We start from the raw sequence: 26,499 nt of genomic DNA on the forward strand, positions 1-26,499 counted from the left end.
GAGGAACTGAAGAACATGCTGCATAGTGCACAGTGTCGACTGGACATCAGCAGCAACAGTGACAGCACAAGCACCACCAGCAAGAAGCGGGGCATGAAGAAGTAGATGGCAATTGGGGAATAAAGTCTTTCTTGCCAGGCACTAATAATGACTGGCAGTGGGAGTCCAGAAAAACTGTTGCATCATGGAAACTATGTGTTTTGTCATACAAGAAGGAAGTGTGTAGTGTCTCACATGGGACATCGCCCAGGCAGCATAGACAATATATGTGCCATTGTACTGTGTGTCAGCATATGAAAGTATGGTACTGTGTGTCAGTGTATGCAAGCATTGTACTGTGTGTCAGCATATCAAAGCATTGCACTGTGTGTCAGCATATCAAAGCATTGTACTCTGATCAACATATGGAAGCATGATACTGTGTGTCAGCATATGGAGACATTGTACTGTGTGTAAGCATATGGAGACATTGTACTGTGTGTCAGTATACGGAAGCATTGTACTGCGTGTCAACATATGGCGACACTGTAATGTGTGTCAGTATACGGAAACATTGTACTGTGTCAGTATACGGAAGCATTGTACTGCATGTCAGTATACAGAAGCATTGTACTGCGTGTCAACATATGGTGGCATTGTAATGTGTGTCAGTATATGGAAGCATTGTACTACGTGTCAGCATCTGGAAGTGTTGTACTGTGTAAGTAGAAGGAATTATATTGTAAATTCTTGGTTGCCAACACCATGAGTAGTGTGTGGGAAAGTAGGAAACTTTATTGCAGCCACAGTCAGATGTTATCACTCACTCAGTCGATGAGCTGTCGGCTGGATGGATGTCAGGGAGCTGTCAACTGGGTGGCGATTGGTGAGTTGTTGGCTGGGTGATGTCGGTGAGTTGTCAGCTGGATGGGTGACCATGACTTTAAAAGGAGGAATTCTTCACAGCTGTTGTGTCCAGCTTCACAGGCTCCCCTAACTGACCTTGTGATGTTACAAAGTACAACAAAGTATTTTAAAGGGGGGAATGTGCACAGAGTTGTTGTGAACAGCAAGGGTGACTTGCATGGTAGTTTAATCCATAGTCACGACTGAATTGTAACCACCTGGAGTGTTCTTGTGTAACGTTGGTATAGTTGGAGATCTCTTTGGTTATTTTCATTGTACCAAATGAACAAACATGTTTTAGGACGTTTTCTTCCTGAAAAATAATGTTTTGAATACGTTGATATAGGCTTCTTCTCTCAGTGTATGTCCCAGCAGGTTTATGGCTGATCCTACAGTACGACTGGAAACACCACATTGACAATGACATTGCAGCAACAATCACAACTCACTAACAATAACATCACAGCAACAATCACAACTAACAATAACATCACAGCAACAATCACGACACACTAATGATGACATTGCAGGAACAATCACAACACACTAATAATGATATCACAGAAACAGTGACAACACACTGACAATGACATCACACTAACAATGACATCACGGCAACAATTACAATACATTAACAATGACATCACGGCAACAATCACAACACACTGACATTGACATCACAGTAACAATGACATCATACTAACAATCACTACACACCATGCTACAGTTATGATAGGAAAACAGTAAGACTGACAACACACTGGGACAGCACAAAGACACTAACAACACAGAGGATCATAATGACCATCACATCATGACAATGATATGCCGGGGTTGCATGCAGTTACCGTGACCACCTGTATACATTGTATGAACATGTTGGAATCAGTTACAGTGAATTTGTATGGACGGATGCAGATATGAGGCCAGATCATTGTTTAGGGCAAACGTTGTTAAGGGATCATAGGTCTCTTCACCAGGAACATCAGACAACTCTTACGAAGTTATGCCTTTATAAACTTCACAGTTCAGAAGTTGTTTTTGTTATATAGACATTATAAATTGAAATGAGAAAAGAAATTTCATTGTTTTATTCCAACAAAAATAAATGTAACAAATAACTCTGGGTTTTTTGTTGAAATTGGTCAAGTATGATGTACAGAGCTTACTATCAACAAGGTACATTGTGTTCTTGCAGTAATATACTAGCAGAAGATTTGCTAGCAATACAGTAGTCAACTCACTAGAAATAATGTACATGACCCCTTTGCACTTGTACATGGTCAACTTGCAGAAATGTACATGGACAACTTGTAGAAATGTACATGGACAACTTGTAGAAATGTACATGGACAACTTGTAGAAATGTACATGGTCAACTTGCACTTGTACATGGTCAACTTGCAGAAATGTACATGGTCAACTTGCAGAAATGTACATGGACAACTTGTAGAAATGTACATGGACAACTTGTAGAAATGTACATGGACAACTTGTAGAAATGTACATGGTCAACTTGCACTTGTACATGGTCAACTTGCAGAAATGTACATGGACAACTTGTAGAAATGTACATGGACAACTTGTAGAAATGTACATGGACAACTTGTAGAAATGTACATGGACAACTTGTAGAAATGTACATGGTCAGCTTGCACTTGTACATGGTCAACTTGCAGAAATGTACATGGTCAACTTGCAGAAATGTACATGGACAACTTGTAGAAATGTACATGGACAACTTGTAGAAATGTACATGGACAACTGCAAGTAATGTACGTCTGAAGCCTCATGTCATGTCTCTGATTCTTGTGGACATTGCTGCCGTACATGACCTTGTCATGGCTCCGCTCACCTCACGGATCCACTTATTGGCCACTGGAAACAATAAATACTCAGTCATGATTCATCACCAGTTACATCCACTCTAACTGGTAGACTGGTAGTTGTGTATCTTCCCAACGTCCCGGCAGTGCAGTCACCACATGATGAGAGGACATTAAAGCAGTGATGTTTTGTTACCCCTTGGTTATTGATATCAATACATATACTGAACATCATTGAAAACGCACCACCTGTAAATTTTGAAATAAGGCAATAGAATCTTTTGGAAATGGAAAATTAATGGTGGGAATTTTGATAATAACACACTAGATCGTAAATAACGCTCTACAGTAAAAAACGGATCGTTCGAACACATCATCGAACACATCATATGAAAACAACAAAATTCATGCACATCACACACGAAGGGCACAAATTGCATGCAGAAAGCATGCTGTTCAGGGGTATAAATGACCTTCGGCACAAAACCGTTCTCATTTTCGCAGTACTTTCGTAAGTAAAGTTTTTTCGCCATGCCAAGATTGTCACCAGAGGAACGAGAACAGGCCTTGGGTATGTTGCAGGTCGGCGCTTCAGGCAGAAACATTGCACGACGATTTGGGTGTCATCATTCGACCATTCTGAGGCTTGCTAACAGATACCAACAAACAGGAACCAGCAGGGACCGGCGACGCCCAGGTCAGGCACGTGTTACCACCCCTCGTCAAGATCGAGACATTGTACGGCGCCATATTCGGGATCGAACCTTGCCCGCTGCCAGAGCCGCCAACGCTGTCCAGGGTCGACGTGGTTTGATCAGCGCTTCCACCGTCCGACGCCGTCTCCGTGCGGCAGGGTTACGTTGTCGACGCCCTTACGTTGGACCCATCCTGACTGACAGGCATCGCCGTGAACGCCGACAATGGGCTGAACAGCATCGTGTGTGGTTGTTACGACGTTGGCATGGTGTGGTGTTCTCCGACGAGTCGCGTTTTCACTTGCGAAATGCTGACGGGCGTCTACGGGTATGGCGTCAACGGGGTGAACGTTATCATCAGGATTGTGTTGTGCAAACCGATCGGTGGGGTGGAGGCAGCATTATGGTGTGGGGAGGGATAAGTTATCACCACAGAACCGCTCTGATTGTTTGTCGTGGCAGAGTGAATGCCGTTTACTACCGTGACAACATTCTTCAGAACAACGTCGTTCCCTTCTTTCACCAGCATCAAGATCTGCACACATTTCAACATGACAATGCACGAGCCCACACTGCACGTGTTTCGATACAGTATCTGGCTAACAACAACATTCCTCTACTTAATTGGCCTGCATTGTCACCAGATTTGTCACCCATCGAACACTTGTGGGATTACATCGGCCAACGCCTCGCACGTCGTCCGCAGATCAACAACCTTAGGGAACTCGACAATGCCTTGCAGCAAGAGTGGAATGCAGTGCCTCAGGACTTTATTCAGAGACTTATCCGTTCAATGAGGAGACGTTGCACAGCTTGTGTTGCTGCTAACGGGGGTCATACACGCTACTGACTTTCCATTTTGACCCCATCTTTATTTCATTGTCAGCTGCATTAAATCTTCACTGTTTTGCTTGATTGTTTTTTGCTTCTTTTCTTTATCAAACATTGGTCTACACAAATATGTAAAATTTACATAGATTGCTCACTTCTGCTCTTAGAAATCCACAATTTTAGGGGTGGTGCGTTTTCAATGATGTTCAGTATATTATCAGTTACTCAAGTAAGCACGGCTTCCACCTATTCGTCCCCAACTACTCTCAGTCGGAGCTTCCCTATCTCACAGCTCACAAGCACCTACCCCACTTGTGACCGTACAGCACCGGGCATCCCCCGTGTCTGGTCCGGGGGTCGGGGGAACCGTCACGTAGGAAGTTGTACCAGAACAGAGCAGCGTTCTGAAGACAGACCATGGACATAACAGGAGGTTAGGCGATCTGTACCCAATGGGATTGTTCACTGAACGATTGAAATTAATGTTAGGTGGTTCATTGGACGATTTGAACTAAAGTTGAATAGTTGAACAGATATACCCTACATTAACACCGTGGTGTGTAATACGGACACTGATCTATGGGGAATACCTTGATGGGTGGAACTCCGATTCCTAGTTCCGGGAACACAGTGGCGCCGCCGCCTTCCACGTCACTCAGCTGGAAAGAGTGGGTCAGAAAGTCAGGGATTGTTTGAAGAAACCTTGTGTCAAAACCAAACATAATGTCTGTGTATTACATAGACAATGTTATTGGTAGAGTCGCGCGTAATGGTATTGGAAGGGGGTTCTCATTGCTGGTTATCACTAGCACACGAGCACATACATAAACCAGGAATGTGGCCACTTACATAAAACATGAATGTTGCCATTCTGTCCCCGCTGTTTTGCGAGAATCCCCTCGATGTCTTCACATTGTCTTGATTCTGAAAACACAACAAAAACACGTCTGATTCAACTCCTTTAATATCATGAGGCACATGTCCTTTATTTGATACAAACCTGACAGAGAAGAGAATTCCACATCGCTCTTAGTCTTAACTGGTGATAGTGTTGTATTTATGTAAATCTACCGTCAGTACTTTCATCCAAACCAGACCCAATAAAGCGGTAGACTCTATGGCGTCATGCACTATGTAATTATTGATGCTTGTTCCAGTAAATTTTGTAGATTTTTCAGGAAACTTTTACAAACAACCCCCCTCTGATACGACAGCCTTGGAAAAAACATTGCAACCCTGTGCACTAAATGCTGATATATTTCAGCAGTATTGTACGCAGCATGCTTGGCTAATTCGGAATCACACCCACCCAGTCACCCCGCACCTACCCAGCCACCCCACACCTACCCACGTACTCACCACGTAATAGTCGTAGTGGGGGGCATAGTGTCCTCCAACGCCGTAATTCACCACCTGACGAGAACAAGCACTTCATGGTTACATTCATTGAACGTTCATGTTGCAATTACCAGCGGTCCCCGTATTGCTATACATATTCCCCTAGGAGGAACGTCTTCAACACACCTGGAAAGGTTCGGCGAAGGTGGCGCTCTCGCGGAAGTCGGTCTTCAGTCCAGTAATGTCAGCAACCCTCTTGCTCACTCGGACAACGGTGTGGGTGTGGTTGTCCCAAAGCCACGCCCTGGAAAGAATCAAGCATGTCCCTGAAATAGTTCCGCATAGTCATGCCATGTCAGGTCCAACATTAGCTCCACGATGAAACACAAAAGGAAGTCTACAGAATTCACTGTTCGCAATTCAAAATTACAGGTAACCTATTGTTCTTGCTCCTCCTTTCCTCTGTCTATTCTCCAAATACGTCTGACAGGTTCAACTAAAGGCCAACTCACACTTTGCTGGTTCGAGCCTCAGTAAAACTTGCCTGTCCCGGACTCTCTCCAGTCGTTGCTCTCTCCAGCTGAAGGCGAAAATAAAAGGTTGCAATACACTTCAGCTGAACCTCGCCTGTAATGGGGGAATCAGCAAGGATAAACGGAGCGGCAATATACAGAGGAAGCAGGAGAGATCGACAATGTTCTTATCTGCAGGGTCCGTGAAACAAGCGAGGCTGTCCTCTCAACAGTCTCATGACCTTCTGAAGGTGAAGGTCACAGAGATACACGACATGCAATGTACCATGTTGGAACCAAGACGTATAAACATACAAAACATGGCATGTACTTCTACAGGTGAAGGTCACAAAGATACACGACGTACCGTGCTGGAACCAGGACGTATACACATAAAAACATGGCATGTACTTCTACAGGTGAAGGTCATAGAGATACACGACATGCAATGTACCATGTTGGAACCAAGACGTATAAACATAAAAACACATGGCAGGTACTTCTACAGGTGAAGGTCACAAAGATACACGACGTACCGTGCTGGCACCAAGACGTATACACATAAAAACATGGCATGTACTTCTACAGGTGAAGGTCACAGAGATACACGACATGCAATGTACCATGTTGGAACCAAGACGTATAAACATAAGAACATGGCATGTACTTCTACAGGTGAAGGTCACAAAGATACACGACGTACCATGCTGGAACCAAGGCGTATACAAATAAAAACATGGCATGTACGTCTACAGGTGAAGGTCACAGAGATACACGACATACCATGCTGGAACCAAGACGTATGAACACTTGAGCCTCCCTGTCGGTGATGACGTCATGGAAAAGGGCAATGGGAGGGTCGTCTAGAAGTTCCTCCAACCTCCACCTCATGAACGGCACGTCGCCAGCCACGTGCCTGCAGACAGCTGTGTTCGTGGTATAACCCTGGTGACAACGGTTAATGACAGTAGTGAGGGGCGATGGGGTAGCCAAGTGGTTAAAGCGTTCGCTCGCCACATGGGTAGCCCACCTCTGGTTTCCCGTCCGTGATATTGCTGGAATATTGCTAAAAGCGGCGTAAACCTCAGCTCCTAGATATTTGAACATTCCTTGTTTTCTGTATGGTAACAGTGAGGCCTGCATCACTAGGGGTGCCACGCCCAATCAGTATAACACGCAGTCACGGAGGGCTGAAGTTCTCTTCACGGCGGCCTAAATCCACTGACTGATTTTCTCATTCATTTCAGCGACTGTAATTATGTATGAGAATAACAGACTGAAGTCAGTGTAATTGCAAGGTGATGACGTCACAGGAAGTACTCACTAACGCTGACCTGTTGATGTGTTTCCTACACAACACGTCAAACTCATCTTCAAGTGAGTGCTGTGATACTGGGTTTCCTCTAAGGGCTGAAAAATAGCAGGTATTTATATAACGATGACTTCTGAATATGCGTCACTACAGAATTTAAGACGTATTATTGGCCTATTGTTTGTTATCAGTTTAGTCATAAGATGAATTTGGTTATTTCATTTTCTTTTGATCCTTTCACCTTTCATCCAGCGTTGGTGTTTGCTGCCGCCAGCCAGTGACTCACGACTCTGAAAACGAGGGAGCATGCAATCTAAGTAAACTTAGCGCCAGTGTGACGTTATTCGTTACAGTACTCCACCACTGAGCCTAACAAAACCTAGTAAAACGTCGCGTCAGGTAACCTTTGAGCGACCTGCGACCGTCCATTCAAACGCGAGACGGTTAAATAGATTTAACCAATCAGACAACGGCTGCGACTTAGGGATCGGAGGGACTTACAAAATATTCAGGTCACTGACACAGATCTCTCCACAAACAAAAATCCGCATATAAGTTAATTGACCTGCAGTATATACGCTTTGAAGTTTCTGTTGACATGGTTACCATTAGCTAATCAATGTTTCCGCGAGATGACATCTTTGAATATTGCCAAAACCACTATTTTCAGCGACAGTTTTCTCACCGTTGTCATGGTTGTAACGTGTGCCGTGTGCATCACCCGGAAACGAGCGTACGTTAAACTTCATTCGGAACCGTTCGGGTACGAACCTTTTCGAGATAAAAAGTTCAAAAGGTATGTGCGAATGTCAACTTTCGCGATTTGGTAAGCTGTGTTCTGATTGATCAATCTCAAAGGATACCGGACGCGGCCTCCCGTTAGGTTTTGTTAGACTCAGTAGTGGAGTGCAACGAAAAGAACTGAGGATAAGTTTACTTAGACTGAGAGAGCATGTCATGTGAAACATCTGAATAGGCGCAACGTTGTAAGTTACCATTTCGAACCTGATATGGAAATTTAACGTGTCCGAGTTAAATACCAAACTCGAACTTCGATCACGTTTGATATTTAAATCGACGAGCACTCATATGAACTGCTTTCAGTCTGGACTGAAAGAATGAGGCAATCAAAATGGCGGCCTATTATGTCTACATATTTTTTTTCATTTGCGAACGTACATTGTTTGGGTTCATACCATTGCATTCAGCGCAACGGTTCTAGACTGAAATAAGGTATTTATACAACATTAAGCACATCGGTAGCTGAAACGGCAATTTCCTATACATGTATACATACGTTTGAACGGCCACTTCACCTCGTGCAGACGTTCCGCCTTAGAAACGGTGCACAAGCCTCGAAGACAACACTCAGACTAAGGAAAAGGTTACAGCAGACGTGTCGATATCCTACACAGCTGCAATAAATGTGGGGATTGTTTTTGGTACACTGCTACAGAAGTGCATTTGTGGCCAAGAAATTACATTTCTATCGCTGACCAGTCAGGTGGAAGGCAACGGTCGGTCATGATCGGTCGGTCGGGCAGCATGGCTTGCCCCTTTCTCAGAATCGCCAACCCGCTGATAAACACAGAGAGACAATATGTATCCCGATGTTAGGGGTTTTCGACAATGTAAGACAAAAACGTAATATTTATCTTAAATATCATTTAATGTTTTGATTCTGCTAACCTTCAGTGATAAAGATATATTCATCTATTTCACACAAATATATCATATGTTTCCTACAAAAATAGCGTTGATGACATAGTATCGGCGAAACTGTAGCCGCTTGCCACATCCGGGTAATTTGTATGTGTTTTCGACGATGAGCCATACTTTTACCTCCGCACGGCGAGAGAGTGTTTTGATCACGTGGCTTCCTGTTTTCTACATAACCTATCAACAGCAGGCTGCTGATCTTGCTGAATTTTCCTAGCTATTTTTTTTTTCTTTTCTTTTTTTCTTTTTTTTTTTTTTTTGTTATATAGGCAACTGATTTTGCATCTGAAGTGGTTTTAACATTCTTCGGTAAATATTATAATTGATGTGTACTTGCTCTTTACATAACCTAACGTCTGGATTTCAATTGTCGATAAAACGTCTCACAAAAGGAACTGGGCATCCGCCCTACCGATGAAACAGTTTGTGCACTCAGATCGAGCACGTACTTCCCCGATATAGCGCTAGCAATGCAATCGTCGTCAAGCGTTTGCTTACAAACAATGCAAACAAGGGAGATAACTCTTGGCGACATGTTGTGACTAGAGACGCGCGTGGTCCAGTTTAACATAGAAAAAATTAGCTACGGCACGTTACCGATTTTAACCAATGGGTAGCCGACATTGATTTGCTGTGAACGTCGATCGTCTTCGAGGCTTGTGCATTCAAGTACAGGCCGTGCTGACCTACCCTAGAGTAACTCCAAGCTGATGAAAGTTTCATATTAACACAGTAGCTGTTGCTTACTTTGTTGTGTGGTATTTGAGAGTTCCTTGATGTACAAATGTTTGACTCTGAATGACAGTATGGATTTCGAACGTTTGATTGCACCGTTCCTAAGGTGGAATGTCAGCACGAGGTGACGTGACCGTTCAAACGCAAATACGATATCGCCGTTTCAGCTACCGTCTAGGTTAATTTGTATAAAATAAATAAATTAGATAATTTTCTGTATTATTAATTAAGTAATCATTATTATTTGGGTCACAACGTTCAGTGTTTAAGTGATAATTAATATGTGTCACATTTCGTATCATAAATGTTCAGTGCTTTTAGTATTTTGGTGGCAGGCCTTTAAGGAAGCGCTCTAGAGCTGCCTCCCTTGATTAACAGTTTACTTCCGGGAGACTACCAGAGAATTCTCACACTCTGGCGCAGCGATGACTTAGCATAACATCACTGCCACAGGCTAATTTGCATATCACGTGACCGGACTTTTCTCTTGTGTGTAAACAAATGCGCACATTCATTAATAAGCTGAGACTGGCACAAGGCAAGCGATTGGACGAGATTTTCATAATGTTTTACACTGTTACGTAAATATTTTGCTACAGCTGCGTCAGTAAGGTTTATGACAATACATATTTATATTTCAAAAGGGCTGCATTGTTTGCTATCAATTAGGCTTCGATGACAGCACGTGGAGCCGTACAACCCACGTAAACAAAGGGTCGCTACGCAAATCGAAATAGTGTTACAAGTTTTAGGATAATGTCTCCGTGAAACTGAACCATTTTAACAAAGATGATTAATTAGATGTGTAGACTCATAAAAGATAAAACAATTATGAAACTTGTACATTATATTGACTGAAATGTGTAAGATGTGAGGAACCGTCACATCTTTCTGGCCTGTGGCAGAGATACTATGCTGGCTCGCCGCATGAACTCTGGGTGGAGAATTCTACGTTGATGGCGATGGTCGTATGTGCTGGAAAATTCAAGAATCGGTGACTTTGTATATAAAGGCTGGTTGTAATGTTGACGACACGGGGCACACACAGATTAACTGGAGTAACATCAAACTGCCTTCGTCAACGCTTGACCTTCATAACCGCTGCCTGACCGCTCGCTGCATTGCATTCAGTAAAACTGTTTCTCACTCTCACACCAAGACTTCGGTGAGTTGGCATTAAATTTGTGACCCATTACTTTAGATTTGCCTCAGTTGCATTGTACATGAAACCTCTCTTGTGAATCTTTTGTATCTTGCCTTTGTTTTTGCTGAATACAAATTATTGAAAATTTCAGACTTCTCAGTGCTATATTTTGCTGGTTCTGATGGGATTTCTTGCATCTTTTGTCACGGCAATTCTTAACCATAACAAGTTATTTCAGTCTAGAACCGTTGCACGGTACTAGACCGAACGTTTTGTACTCAATACGTGGGTATAAACCAAAACACAGTACGTTCACAAATAAAAAAGGTATACAGACACACTCGGCCGCCATTTTGATTGTCGATCTCATTCTGTCAGTCCAGATTTAAAGCATTTTGTGAGGGTGTTCGTCTAGATAAATTCGTAACTAAGTGTTCGCGAGTTTGATATGGCGATTTATCACGTGTTCGAGTTAAACGTCAAACGAGAACGAAGAGATTTGGAGATTTATCATGTGTCCGAGTTAAATATCAAACTCGAACTTTGAATTTTTTAATCGAACACATGATAAATCTCCATATCAAACTCGCGAACACACGGTATCTTAGAATGTCACTGTACATCTGAATAGAGGGAGCGTAACTGTATACCTGAATAGATGGGTGCATATCTGGATACATGAGAGAGGATGTATAAGTGTAGATCTGTGTCTGAATGGACTGAGTATAAGGACACCTCTCAGAATACATGAAGCACCGGAGTTTATGGATTGTTGACGTGTTTTCTACATTCAGGTAAACTCATGTTCTGTTTACATGAGGTGTCCCGATAGCCGAGTGTCTGGAAGAAATAGTGGTAATAGTTTATGTACAGTCTTGTCACTCTCTTGAGAGTAAAGTGCTGATTCAAACCTCTAGATCAGAGAAACCACTCGCAACCTCAAGCCAGTCAGACGCCAGACCGTGCAGCCCAGCCCTTTCTGCCACAGTCGCTATGGCTATACAGTCACTTGCAGTGACGTTAAATGTTGAAGACGTCACCAACATTCCCGGCGTCAGTTTGTAGGTGGACTGCAGTCGGAGTAGGCCATATTGAGACCCTGTCACCTGGGCGCTGTCGGGAAGAGACGTCCCAAATAACCTCAGATTTTCCTCAACTGAAATAGAATGTGTCCACTGAGAAATCAGAGATTTGCTGAATTTCTGCCCCAGTATGAAACTAAGTGGAAGATGTCAGTACCATCGGTGTGAGATGCCACAGAGTTAGTAAGAGAGACCACATACCATGTTATCCCTCTTCTGATTCGTTACCTCGTCTCGCCATCACTTCTGGTAGCCGCTCGAGGTACTTCCCCACGTAGCCGTGGTAACGCCGGAGTCCCACAACAGCGTCAAGAGGGTGGCGAACTGAAGCCGTGATTGGTAACGCGTGCAAGTCTACCTGGACGCTGGTTAGAGTCCTGAAAAAGGACGGATGTTCATCAACAACATTGCATGTAATTATCTATGAGAGGCAAAATATCCCGGTAAAAACCAGCGTGACACTGGTCGCACGACGAAGGAGTTGTACGGCACAGACTTCGGTTGTGTCATCCCCACCTGGCACTCTACCTCTACCGCGTGTTACAAAAGTGTACAAAAGGGGGTTCCGGCCGCATTCCCCTCATGGTGTCTTTTCGGTCCAATTCGGTATGACATTTTCAAATCATATATTCTGAAATAAAGGAAATATTCTTAGTTCTGCCAAACCTGATTATTAACGATTTTTGCCTTAAGAGATTTTCTGTCCTGAGATTTTCTCCTAACACTTCAACCTCAGGCGATGAGAAAATAAAGCTGCTCACTTGGAAAATGATAACATGAACTGGCAATTAAGATAAACCAACGTTCTCGGATAAAGTAGGTACAACTTTTGCCCGAAGCTGCATGATGGCTTATTGAGGTCACAGACTTTGTGTGGGTTATTCCAGCTTTGACAAGTGACAACATTGAAGAGTTGTAAATCCATGAAAGCTTTGCGGGACTAATGTTTCTTACACACCCTTGGGTGTATCACGCATATGTGCGAGATCGATTTCTAATCCCGTGATTGGCTACTCCATGGTGATGACCTAAGGTCAGATTATGACGAACTACTTTCCTCATTAAAATTCAGTCATAAGATGATTGTACTTCAATCAAACAGAAACTTGCTGCTCGTGCCCAACACCTTCCGACCTCCCTGTTATTTTCCAGATTGTAGCATATACAGGTATTTGTGTATTAATACACATTTAGAATGATATTTCCCTAATTTAGTTGTTTTGTAGTTCCTCTCGTGAAGACCGTTGTCACAAATATGAAATGGCTTGAACAATCAGTGATAATTGTGTAAAGAAATTAGAGATAAAGCCAGGTTTCACACTGAATATTACAAATGTACAATGTCGGTACATTTACTGGGAAGTGTTACTCGTATCATGTGCAGTCTTGCAAAAAGACAATCTGACATGATAACGCAAGTGCCTGCCCATAATGACATCGACTTGCCTCGTTTCCTTGGTGAACTGATAAAGATGATATTTTTCGTGATAGACCTGAGAGTTCATCTGACATTTGGTTCGTAACAACCGTCTGTCTGACACCATGGGGGATCACCTGACATGTGGTCTGTAACAAACGTCTGTCTGACACGAGGAGGATCACCTGACATGTGGTCTGTAACAACCGTCTGTCTGACACCAAGAGGATCACCTGACATGTGGTCTGTAACAACCATCTGTCTGACACCAGGAGGGATCACCTGACATATGGTCTTTAACAAACGTCTGTCTGACACCAGGAGAGATCACCTAACATGTGGTCTGTAGCAACCGTCTGTCTGACACCAAGAGGATCACCTGACATATGGTCTGTAGCAACCGTCTGTCTGACACCAAGAGGATCACCTGACATATGGTCTGTAACAACATACTGTCCATGTAGCGTGTCGTGTTGACTGGAAATAGGAACACGTGGAGACTAAATGTATCACTTTCCCCATGAGACATGATGTTTATCTCCTGCCTCCTGCTCGAGGACAAAACACTCACATCAGTCTTCACTTAGTTGACTTGACCATTCGCCACTGTTGCAAATTATGCATGACAAAGCCAGTCACGTGAACAACTATCTAGTGCCACTGACTGTGATTGGGAAGCTCACAAGAGACGCCATTTGTGTCAAGCGATAAGCGGAGCACCAGAACACCAGAGTGGAAGAACTCCATAGGGTCCAGAGATGTATAAAATATTCAATTGTGATTCTCTTGTTCGTGACGAACAAAGAAGGTTCTTGTGCTGCTTCAGTGGACAGTACAGTAGGTGTGTCTGGATGTGTGATGGTGTGTCGGTGAATGAATGGGGGATCGTGAGGGAGCGTCGGTGAATGGGTTGGGGTTTATGAGGGTGTTTCGGTAAAAGGGTAGGGGTTGTGAGGGTGTGTCGATTGTGTGGGAGTGCGGTGTTTGTGAAGGTGTATTGTCTTGGTCTATGGCGGCGGTCTGTAATTAATCGAGTCTGGACCGTGCAATCCAGTGATCAACAACATGAGCATCGATCTGCGCAATTGTGAGACAAAGACGTATATTTACATATGAATATATGTTTTTGTGTGGAATGTCTGAGGGCGTGGGATGTGTGGGGGCGTGGGATGTGTGAGGGCGTGGGATGTGTGAGGGCGTGGGATCTGTGAGGGAGTGGGATGTGTGAGGGCGTGGGATGTGTGGGGGCGTGGGATGTGTGAGGGCGTGGGATGTGTGAGGGCGTGGGAAGTGTGAGGGTGTGGGATGTGTGAGGGCGTGGGGTGTGTGAGGGAGTGGGATGTGTGAGGGCGTGGGATGTGTGGGGGAGTGGGATGTGTGGGGGAGTGGGATGTGTGAGGGCGGGGCATCTGTGAGGGCGTGGGATGTGTGAGGGCGTGGGATGTGTGGGGGTGTGGGATGTGTGAGGGTGTGGAATGTGTGATGGCGTGGGATGTGTGAATGCGTGGGATGTGTGAGGGTGTGGAATGTGTGAGGGCGTGGGATGTGTGAGGACGTGGGATGTGTAAATTGGAACAAAGGGTTTTATGGGCTTGCGTAATTTTTGGTTGGTAGGGATAGGACAGGAACAGAGAGTAGGGATGGGATGTGACGGGAGGTGGTATTAGACTGTGTGATTCTTGTTGGCAGGGATAGGGCAGGGACAAGGTTGGTCGGGATAGGGGTGGGACAAGGTTGGTGGGGATAGGGGTGGGATGTGAGAGGAGGTTATATTATAAGCTGTATTCTTACAGCGAGGGTAATACGGTCTGATGTACTATCTTTGAAGCAGTGTCACCCGATCAGTCAGGCGAGGGTTGACACTGGTACACAGATGGTACATTAGACCGTATTACCCGAGGGAGAAGCATACAACGTATGTATCTTACCGCCATGTTAAACGCACAAAATATCATTTTATTCAATTTGGAATATCGCTACCGACTATATGACATGTAAACCAGAGACCACAATCTATTATATGGCCTCTGTGTAAACAATCTGGCGTCTGCCTCCCGGCTGGATTTTTTAAATCAGTGAACATATTTTGACAAGCATAAAACTGCTATAAAAATGGTTAAGTATGTTCAAGGTGAGTGTATTCCCCTTAATTATTTTTGAAACCTCCGGTTCCAAATGTATTTCCGTGCTTCAAATACTCAATAACACCCGGAAATTTGCCAACACATGATGTTTATCTTCTAAGTGTAAACCAAAAGGCACCGTGTTCTTTAATCTCATTTGCTGAAAAACATGATCAAATGTATTCGATTCCCGGAAACTGCAAGACTATTCGCTACGTACTGAAACGCAGAAACATCGAAAACAATATTGTTTCGTTGTCATCAGCAGTGGTGACGTCATTCACATCACAGTGTGATGTAAAGTCAGAATGACGTCACAAATAAGCAGCTCCAGATGCTACCATGGGACCCAGCTGAAACGACCAGCTGATGACATTTCACAGCTGTACCCGTACTCGATGTAAACGTGTGCAGACAGTAAAACCCTTTGGTTCACTTTGTTTACAGTGTCGATAAACATCATGGGTTGGCCAATTTGGCCAATTTCCGGGTATTACTGAGTATTTGAAGTACGGGAATATATCTGGAAGGCGTATATATGTGAATATACGTCTTTGTTGGAACCGAACGCGTCATTGACCAATGAAATTAAGTACTGTACATGAAGGTAACATGATAGATTGTGTGGTTGGTAGGAACAGGACAGGCACAGTGCCCACTCTGTCCGACATGATCACATACTGTCAACCAGTCACAGTGTATACAAGCTTTCCTGGAAGTGTGTGTTGAATGCCGTGTTGTCTTAATGAGAACGTGCGAGGTGAGCTGCATAGAGTGGGCCGTTATTTTACACGTTGTACGCCATTATTCAGGGGCAAGATTTGATTGCACAGCGTGCTTCCCGGCCGAACAGGTGTTCACTGTTAAAACTTGTGACATTCTATAATTACTGCAACCTGACACCTGGGATTCACTGAAACACACGGGGTCAAGTGTGAATGGTGTACCCAAGAGACGCTGATTGACTGATTTACCCAGTAGGAGAACCTTTGGCCTACCTTTAGAATACAGCACTAAAAACTTTAAAGATACGTCATAATGCTATTTTACGTAATTGCATGTGATTTTGTTCAAAAGCACGTTCTTGAAACAATGTTCTATGATGCCGGCATAGCAACAAGGTCGTCAAACTCAGGGAGTGCGTATAAGCTCCGCTCACTGATCTTTCATCTCTACCAGCCATGTCATTACAGAAACCCAACGATGTTGCGAGTTTCCAGTAGTAGTTCACCTGCGGATGCGCACTTTTCACAAGCACCAGTTTTAAATATTTTTTTTCTTTTTTGACTAACATGCTCATATTTCTTTGTACTAAGAGGTGCTGAGGTGTTATATTTTGTGTATTTATACATTTTGTATTTTTTAAATTTAGTAAGAATGACTTACATTGGTCACATTTTGCCATATTCTGTTATTCGCAGTTTTGATCAATTTAAATAATCTAAATATATTTTATATTTCGGCTTCAAACGTAACTATTTGGATCAAATGAATTATAAACTGATATGAATATATATCTTTGTCATTCGGTAATTTGCATCATTACACTGAAAGTGGATTTTATTCGTATTTACTTTTCGAAGCAGTAAGAAGGCATTGCACTGGATGCATCATCCATTTTCGTCACGGTTCAGTCAATGTCTTCTATTTATTAGAATTATTTCAAGGGTTTAGGGTTAGGGACCTAATCCAACATAGATGCACAAGTACCATTTGTTTTCCTTTAGCATTTTTCATACTTTGTTCACACCAAAACTGAAGACAATAAACGGCAAAAGTTAAACCATGAAATGTTTTAATGTAGACATTTTGGGCTAAAGGAAATCGGCCTCGAAGTTGCATTTCAGCCACTTTCACCTCTAGATCTACATATTTTCAGTAATGATTCGAAGTCTAACTCACACTCGTGCCGTCACTAGACATGCCCATGTTACACTCATTCCACATTATCCTTACTGTGTTCCCTACAACACGTTTCTGTCACGAAAGTACCCAGTGATTATATACAAGCACTTCATTCATGCATGCTCCGCGAAATCGACGTCTGACGCCTGACGCCAGTTTGAACCATATCGGCGCATTCCACTCAAACGTGGTATTTCGTAGATTACGGAATAGGACGATTGTGCCAAATGGTGTAGATTGAAAGCACGAGACCCCAAGTCTACCCGTAACATTCTTAATTGTCCGTAACCTATTCGACTCTGTCCGTCCATGACGCCACAGGAATGACTAGCTAAATCTGGACAACAATGTGGACGTATCCGACACGTTCCCACAAACTGGTTGCCTGTCTCTACGGAGAACGTCCTCATAAGAAATTGTGGTGCTGAATTCTATAGGTGTTCCGATAGATACCCAGTTAGATACCCAGTAATTCTTGGTAGTAGGGTATCCAGGAGACACTGTTAGGTACCCAATAATACCTGATAGTAGGGTATACAAGAGACACTGATAGACAGATACACGGACCTGGGAGTAGGTATCAATTAAAGAGACACTGATCATACGCGAGAGTGGGGTATGCAGGAGACACTAATAGATACTCAGTGGTACCCGTGAGTAGGGTATGCAGGAGTCACTGATAGATACTCACTGATACCCGAGAGTAGGGTATGCAGGAGACACTGATAGATACTCACTGGTACCCGAGAGTAGGGTATGCAGGAAGACACTGATAGATACTCAGTGGTACCCGTGAGTAGGGTATGCAGGAGACGCTGATGGATACTCAGTAGTACCCAAGAGTAGGGTATGCAGGAGACATTGTTAAGATACCCAGTGATACCCAAGAGTGGGGTAGGCAGGAGACGCTGATGGATACTCAGTAATACCTGGGAGTAGGGTATGTAGGAGACACTGATTGATACTCAGTGGTACCCGAGAGTAGGGTATGCAGGAGACACTGATAGATACTCAGTAGTACCCAAGTGTAGGGTATGCAGGAGACACTGATAGATACTCAGTAATACCTGGGAGTAGGGTATGTAGGAGACACTGATTGATACTCAGTGGTACCCGAGAGTAGGGTATGCAGGAGACGCTGATGGATACTCAGTAGTACCCAAGAGTAGGGTATGCAGGAGACATTGTTAAGATACCCAGTGATACCCAAGAGTGGGGTAGGCAGGAGACGCTGATGGATACTCAGTAATACCTGGGAGTAGGGTATGTAGGGGACACTGATTGATACTCAGTGGTACCTGAGAGTAGGGTATGCAGGAGACGCTGATGGATACTCAGTAGTACCCAAGAGTTGGGTATGCAGGAAACATTGTTAAGATACCCAGTGATACCCAAGAGTGGGGTATGTAGGAGACACTGATAGATACTCAGTAGTACCCGAGAGTGGGGTATGCAGGAGACACTGATAGATACCCAGTAATACAATAATATGTGTGAGTAGGGTTCCATGGAAACATTGAGGGTGAATAAGATGCTCGGGAGGAATATATCCATCAGATCATACATGCACACCATGTGCTATGGCATACCTACACAGTTTGCCCCCACCTGTGAGCAAGATCCGTCATGTACTTGACGTAAATATATACTTCAATGACGTACCGACCAACGTTTCTTTGCCGGCCTGTCCATGTACGTGCACTGGCAAACAGCGAATATTGACTGGAACGATCTGGTCATGATCATAGCTCTAGTAGGGGTGAAGCGGCACACTCTCAACACGGTGCGTATTGCGGTACAAGGCTTACAGGTCGGCCCGTTTCGGTTCTGTGAGTGAGATCTGATCCAACAAGAGCCCAACTAAACCTTACATTGTTTAATAACATGGTGCAACTTAACCATACTCGTTGTTGTTTTGAATGAACAAAACCTTCATTATTTAAGTTATATTTAATGAATTGTATAAAAACACGGCACATAAGAACTGGATTGCAAATGGCAAGTGATCATTGCCAATCATCGGTATTGTTCGTAAAAGCATGTATTCCAGATCTCACGCGTGATCACTTTGGTTGACGACCGATTTGCCGAATGATCACATGTCTATAAATAACAACTAATTTCAGGTCAAGTCGTCACATTCATAGCTAGTCAGTTGTTGAAACATATCGAGGTGCAATACGATCCATGTGTATCAAGTGGATCGAATTTTACTAAATCAATAGTTGCCGCTGGCAATTCAGTTTCTGACAGTTTCTTTTAACTGACTGGATTAAAAATGACACTGATACCGTATATCGTTTCATCAACATACCCCCACTGTAGAACCGCAGCAGTACAACGGACTCTGCTTTTAGCGGACATTGTAGGAGATTATGAAATGGGTTGTGTCGCTGCAAGTCTCGTCAACTTGGGGGATTAGTCTCTACCCCACACCTCACGTGACCTGTGTGTGATGCTGAGACGAAAACTGAATGTGATATAGTATAGAATGTGATTAACTAATCAGTCACACACTGAACGGCTACATATTGACCATGTTAAGCTAGTGTATGGCAGTCACAGTCTGATGTTCCAGTCAGGAACATTAATATCCTTGAAAGTAGAACCAATGGTTCCATGGGAGTCGGTATAGCGACGTCTCGGGCCATTAACTGGTAATTGGACATCGATCTCAGTACTGACTTTGCATCATTTCAGATAAAAGGCGATCTGGAAGATACTGCTTGTTGACGAAAGAGAAGTGCATATCACCTGCTAAATATACCTGGATTCCACACCAAACGCTAAACACACGTGACGGATAAAACTCAAACGGAATATACCTGAAATGCACGCCACAAGCTAAATTTACCCGAAGGGCATGACAGAAACTGAATATACCTAAAGGGCAAACCACAGGCTCAATATACCTAAAGGGCACACCAGAAGCTGATAAATCTGAAGGGCATACCACAGGCTGAATATACCTAAAAGGCATACCGCAGGCTGAATATACCTAAAAGGCATACCACAGGCTGAATATACCCGAACGACACATCAGAAGCTGATAAATCTAAAGGGCATACCACAGACTGAATATACCTAAAGGACATACCACAGGCTGAATATACCAGAAGGGCACACCACAGACTGGATATATACCTGAAAAGCATACCACAGGCTGAATATACTAAAGGGGAATATTACAGGCTGAATACACTAAAAGGGCATACCGCAGGCTGAATATACCTTAAAGGGAAAACCACAGACTGAATATACCTAAAGTGCATACCACAGGCTGAATATACCTGAAGGGCATACCACAGGCTGAATACACTAAAAGGGCATACCACAGGCTGAACATACCTAAAAGGCATACCGTAGACTGAACATACCTAAAAGGCATACCACTGGCTGAATATACCTGAAGGGCATACCACAGGCTGAATATACCTAAAGGGCATACCACAGGCTGAATATATCTAAAGGGCATATCACAGACTGAAAATATCCAAAGGACATACCACAGGCTGAATATACCTGAAGGGCATACCACAGGCTGAATATAGCTGAAGGGCTGCTGAATGTGGTCGATGTAATGATTTGATGTCTTAAACCCCCACTAGCTGCGATCTACCTGTTTACGATATAGTTTCACATGACAATACGATGTCTCGAATCCTGTCGTTTAGGAGGAGACGAGATGTCCCCAACTCGTAGTCAGTTCCCCAAGTTTCATACCTGTACCATGTTGTACCACTGGACACGTGGGTGTGTGTTGGTGTAGTCCTATCAGAACAGGGACAACTTTTGCTCGATATGCTCTCAGATGATTCCTGGAGGTTTGGTGTCCGATGCTGCAGGGAAGTCTGTATATAGTCTCCCTGGTGCAAATGTGACAGCTACCAACCTTAGATAAAGAGTTTTAGTTTATCTCTGTTCACTGACTTAACAACAAAATCAACATCCATGTCAAGACCCAAGTCTTCTGTAAAGTCTGAATCAGAATGTTGAGACAGCGCAGTCAGTGTCCGTCATTGAGGATGAAGAAGCTGTCTGCCGTAAAGACGTGCTTGCACCACTAGCTGTGGGCCTGTGTGGCCTGTAGCCGGCTTCAGGCCTAAGGACCGACGTTAATTTTGAACGGTGGTTTCAAGCAGACGACGGTTGCTGCAAAAATATACCAACATGAACTGCTTAAAACTATTTCTGTTTTAAAGAGAGCAGTTACATTTGGCTTACCCAAACTCAGGTAATAATTCATTAATAATTCAATTTTCTATGGGTCTTCCACCTGACCAGTGATTACAGTAAACGGACATTGGCTGTCGTGGCCAAAGGTGCAGTAATCATTGTTTATCACTGTGATGCCTCAGACAACACCACAGTCACGAGAGATCGGTTGATCAATATTGCTCAGAACGTGTAGATCACGCGGACAACGCCGCCGGCCTGTGGGCGTGTCACGCTGCCCGGGGTAACAACAGACAGGTCCGTGCAGGCATGTGGACGAGAAACTCGATCATACTGTGATGTCTGTGAATATCTCTGATTAGTACTTCAATAAGTCTCTGATGTGTACGTACATGTAACAACATCCTTTCCATATACACTTTTAAAAAACGAATACGTGATTGAGAATGTTTGACACATGTTGCTCTGGCAAACACAATACATATATACAATTTCTTTCCAAAACGTCATCCTTGTGTGACTGTAAACAGCTTCGCCGCCAAAATGTGATAACATTTCCCCTTGTCTTAGAGGCGTTTGAAGAAATATTCGCAAAAATGTAACCAAGAAAACATGCAATGCAAAATGCACGTGTATGTAAGCGGAAATATTAGTATTAGTCACTGTGAAAAGGCAAACGTTCTGCCATCCGTTTTTTGTCCTTAACGAAATCATCATGCTGCGACTGAGTCCCGTCAATCGAAACGTCGCCATAGGTCGCCTTCAAGCTGGGGAGTCGCTGTCTGCAGTTGTTCGACATTTCAACGTTCATCACATCACCATATGTTTCCTTTAGGATCGTTTCCCGCAGACCAAGTTGGCCTGACATGGCCTGAGAAGCGGGCTCCAAGAGTTGCCGCTACATCAGGGTTACTCACTTGTGTCATGTTCTTGCCACAACCTTGGAGACTACACACTGGTTTGAGAAGAATTTCGGACAGGGAGAATGGGGAACAATTCTGCAAGAGCGATTAATCCAGACTGTGTCGGTGCCGAGCAGTAACTGCTACCAGTTGGCGATACGGAGGCTGCTGTTGTGTTGGTGAACACCTGTATATAGACGTGTAAAATTTTCCCTTTTTACGACTTGAATTACATGAAGTGATTGCTGTTAAACCAACGCAATACATTCTTCTAAATGACTAATGCGTTCTTTTTGAAGAGTGTATATGAAGCAGAGTTGACTTTATAAAGAGCATGAGTCACAATCACTTGTGATGATACCAAGACCCCTCTGTGGCACCATTCAGAAACACATGTAGGGGCAAGTCAAGTGTTCGCAAAAAGACCCCATCTGTGGCACCAGTCACAAACACAAGTAGAGGCAAGTCTAGCGTTCGCGAACCATTCACAAACACATGTAGAGGCAAGTCAAGTGTTCGCGAAAAGACCCCATCTGTGGCACCAGTCACAAACACATGTAGAGGCAAGTCAAGTGTTCGCGAAAAGACGCCATCTCTAGCACCAATCACAAATACATGTAGAGGCAAGTCAAGTGTTCCCAAAAAGACCCCATCTGTGGCACCAGTCACAAACACATGTAGAGGCAAATCAAGTGTTCCCAAAAAGACCCCACCTGTGGCTCCAGTCACAAACACATGTAGAGGCAAGTCAGGAGTTCGCGAAAAAACCCCATCCGTGGCACCATTCACAAACACATGTAGAGGCAAGTCAAGTGTTCGCGAAAAAAGACTCCATCTGTGGCACCATTCACAAACACATGTAGAGGCAAGTCAAGTGTTTGCGAAAAAGACCCCATCTGTGGCACCAGTCACAAACACATGTAGAGGCAAGTCAAGTGTTTGCGAAAAAGACCCCATCTGTGGTACCATTCACAAACACATGTAGAGGCAAGTCAAGTGTTCAACGAGAGAAACATATGTTACCCATAAAATGGAAATCGTATCGGACAGTTTTTTCGTCACTGAAGCGTCACCTTAAGAAATGCCCTAAAAGAAGCATACTCGACCATACGATAAGAAATTTAACATCGAAAACTGCTGGATTTTGTTCGACATAAAAGGAACATTAACTTTAGAAAGTTGAAGTCATCCTTGTCCTGCGGTAGTAATCAAATTAATAATATTCTCACATCTTGGATTACACTGTGATGTAACATAGCTCACTAAGCATCTATAGTACATTGCCACCATGGTAAACATGCAAAAATCAACATAAAATAGCCAGCAACATATAGTTTGGACAAGGCATGGGTTGATATACACAAACCATTAATATCTAGATAACAATGCTTGGTCTAATGCACAGTAGGTAATACCATCTACCTGTAGCAAGACCAGAATTGATAGACATTACTCAATGATATCTACCTGGGGCAGTCCATGGGTTGATATACACTGAACAATGATATTTGTCGGCGACAGGGGATGGGTTGATATACACTAGCCGATGACATCCAGATGGGACACTGCATAGGGTCATAAAGACTAGCCAATTATATTTATCTGGGATAGGTCATGGCTCGATATTCACTGGCCAAAATCATGTCGCTTGTATAAAGTTATAAGTTTTCCTTGTCATACTCATTCAACGTGATTGATGTAAAACTTGTACCCAGATTTCTGGCATGATGAAGGATCTCGCTAACTGCTGGCTTGAAGCTCAGAAGACATCTCGACAAACAAAGTGACATTTGAGCCTATAAACATTTGACTTTATAAAAAATACAGTGTTGTGCAAAAGGTGTTGACTAGCTACCCGTCTCTAAGGACCTATGAGAGGAGATGCCCTTTAATGGAAAATGTATTTCCAGGAAATATCTACTGTTACAATTTCGAGTGAGGTCATTTTATTCATTCATATTCATATATAATCCTGACAGTTCAAGCTGCTTCAAGCAGTTCAGGTATAGATACAACATCATATGTGAGAAGGTATATACATCTTTATATTAGTATCACACCACATGGGGGCAAATCAATGCACGCTCCCATAATTCCCTTATATGACCTCATGAGACGGGACAAGGTAAGAATCAACGCGTCAATATGTCCCTGGTTTCTCAGATTGAATGCGACAGAGGACCTGTGTGAATGTGCCGCGTTGTTCCCATCCCACACCAAGACTTTCTGATGTGACAACGTGAAGGAAACACGGACATTTACACCATGAGATTTACTTTGATGAGAAAGATTAATGCTTTCCTACATCCAGCCGTGTCACCGCTGTTGTCAGAACACAGACATGTCCTTGTCATAGTAATACATTCACACCGACACGTACAAGGCCATTCAGCTGTAAATCACATCACGCCTCAGTGGTAACAATGGCGGCTGTGTCGTGAGATTGGGTTTACAAACAGGTAATATATCAGGAGAATTTCAGTGTGACGTATTGGAACGTTCCTGGGTTCCGCGGAACGGCATACTGCACCGTGAGTGCCCTGGAGAGGAAAAGACATCCCAGGCGCGAAGACATCCCAGACATTGGGAATAATCGGGAGGTTAAGAATTCCTCGATATAAAAATCGGGATCGCTTCGACACTATTTATAATCACGAAACCGTCAAACAATCTGCTATTTAGTGACACACAAATGTATTTAAATTCCAACGATTTCTGAAAGTCAGTTGTCACAACAGACAGCCAAACTTACCTCTTGTAAGATAAATCTTCATGAGAGAAGCGAGTAAAAAGTTTCTCCAGGAAGAGCAAGAGCTGTCTCTCGCTGTCCATGAGCTTCTGTAGCTGGAGTGATGACGTGTAGATGTCCGACATGATGACTGAAGTCCCTGACCACATCATCAACAACAACAACAGCGGGGGACACAGCATGGTTCTGGTGAAGGCTCTATACAGAGCAGTTGATGGTTCTGTACAGGGCAGTTGATGGTTCTGTACAGGGCAGTTAAAGGTTGTACTGCAGCTGCAGAAGACTGTACATGGCAGCTGCTGAATGTTCTAAACCGAGTTGCTGATGGCCCTACACGGAACTATTGAAGGTTCTACACGAAACAGGTGAAAAATTCCACAAACAGTTGATGACAGGTGAAACCTTCCTCCCACAGTTGATTACAGGTGAAACCTTCCACTAGCAGTTGATGACAGGTGAAACCTTCCACTAGCAGTTGATCACAGGTGAAACCTTCCTTCCACGGCTGATCACAGGTGAAACCTTCCACTAACAGTTGATCACAGGTGAAACCTTCCACTAATAGTTGATCACAGGTGAAACCTTCCACTAACAGTTAATCACAGGTGAAACCTTGCCCTAACATGTAGTATCCCAGTACGCAGGTTGTGCTGTGGTGCTACACTCCGTCAAGAAATGTCGGGGCTAATTAGAGGGAGCGGAGCGACAAATATTTGCCAAAGTCTTTATATATACATATGAACACCATATTTTCATTTGGGGATGTTATTTATATAAAACACCGTCTGTTAATCAACGAATGGCAGTTAAAGATAACATAGTTGTGTGGATCTAGATTCAAATGTCAACACTATTTTGTCGACTTCTAACACAAAAACTGCTTCTGTCCTTCAGTACTAGATATAATTCCGCAACGTTGTTGGTGAGATCTTCCCACGCCACGTCGTCAGTCCGTGTAGTTTCTCATGCGAGTATACGGTATTGATTAATTAAACACCAGTTACAAAGACACCGAACACTCACATTTAGGTAGAGGCGGGTCCAAGGCACTCGGGTATCCTCATCACTGTGCTACGCTACGAGTTATGGAGGTAATGTGCAAGTCGCACTGTAGAACATTTGTTTTTGTCGCCTGAAGTTTTCTAATT

The 26,499-nt window shown here is 43.5% G+C and overlaps 2 protein-coding genes across 6 annotated transcripts in view; one reads left to right on the plus strand and one right to left on the minus strand.

Annotated features, from left to right (window-relative positions):
* LOC137257342 (protein Jumonji-like) overlaps positions 1-2,007 on the plus strand; it is a 55,704-nt gene extending 53,697 nt beyond the window's left edge. For all 4 annotated transcript variants that reach the window (XM_067794655.1, XM_067794653.1, XM_067794652.1 and 1 more), the window contains exon 22: positions 1-2,007. In XM_067794655.1, coding sequence (XP_067650756.1) covers positions 1-105 — 105 coding nt within the window. In that variant the 3' untranslated portion in view covers positions 106-2,007.
* LOC137257345 (prolyl 4-hydroxylase subunit alpha-3-like) lies at positions 1,962-26,499 on the minus strand. 2 transcript variants are annotated; one of them, XM_067794657.1, is made up of 13 exons: positions 26,375-26,499; positions 12,308-12,456; positions 11,909-12,153; positions 7,641-7,689; positions 7,412-7,497; positions 6,871-7,032; positions 6,088-6,155; positions 5,762-5,879; positions 5,597-5,650; positions 5,087-5,161; positions 4,828-4,896; positions 4,545-4,641; positions 1,962-2,763 (listed from the first exon to the last, which is right to left on the minus strand). In XM_067794657.1, coding segments are annotated over exons 1-13 (1,263 nt in total). In that variant the 5' UTR covers positions 26,377-26,499; the 3' UTR covers positions 1,962-2,674. The 2 variants fall into 2 exon arrangements, with proteins under 2 accessions (XP_067650758.1, XP_067650759.1); XM_067794658.1 differs by lacking the exon at positions 26,375-26,499 and adding an exon at positions 25,355-25,659.

Source organism: Haliotis asinina, chromosome 12, assembly GCF_037392515.1.
Source record: "Haliotis asinina isolate JCU_RB_2024 chromosome 12, JCU_Hal_asi_v2, whole genome shotgun sequence".
NCBI classification, from domain to species: domain Eukaryota; kingdom Metazoa; phylum Mollusca; class Gastropoda; order Lepetellida; family Haliotidae; genus Haliotis; species Haliotis asinina.

Excerpts from the sequence above, each read along its gene's own strand:
- LOC137257345 (XM_067794658.1), bottom strand. The coding sequence starts at position 25,533 with ATGCTGTGTCCCCCGCTGTTGTTGTTGTTGATGATGTGGTCAGGGACT. Across the intron at positions 7,690-11,908 it reads GTGGTTTCTCTGATCTAGAG|AGTCGTGAGTCACTGGCTGG; the intron begins GTTTGAATCAGC and ends CCTCGTTTTCAG. Across the intron at positions 5,651-5,761 it reads CCTTCGCCGAACCTTTCCAG|GTGGTGAATTACGGCGTTGG; the intron begins GTGTGTTGAAGA and ends TGTTCTCGTCAG.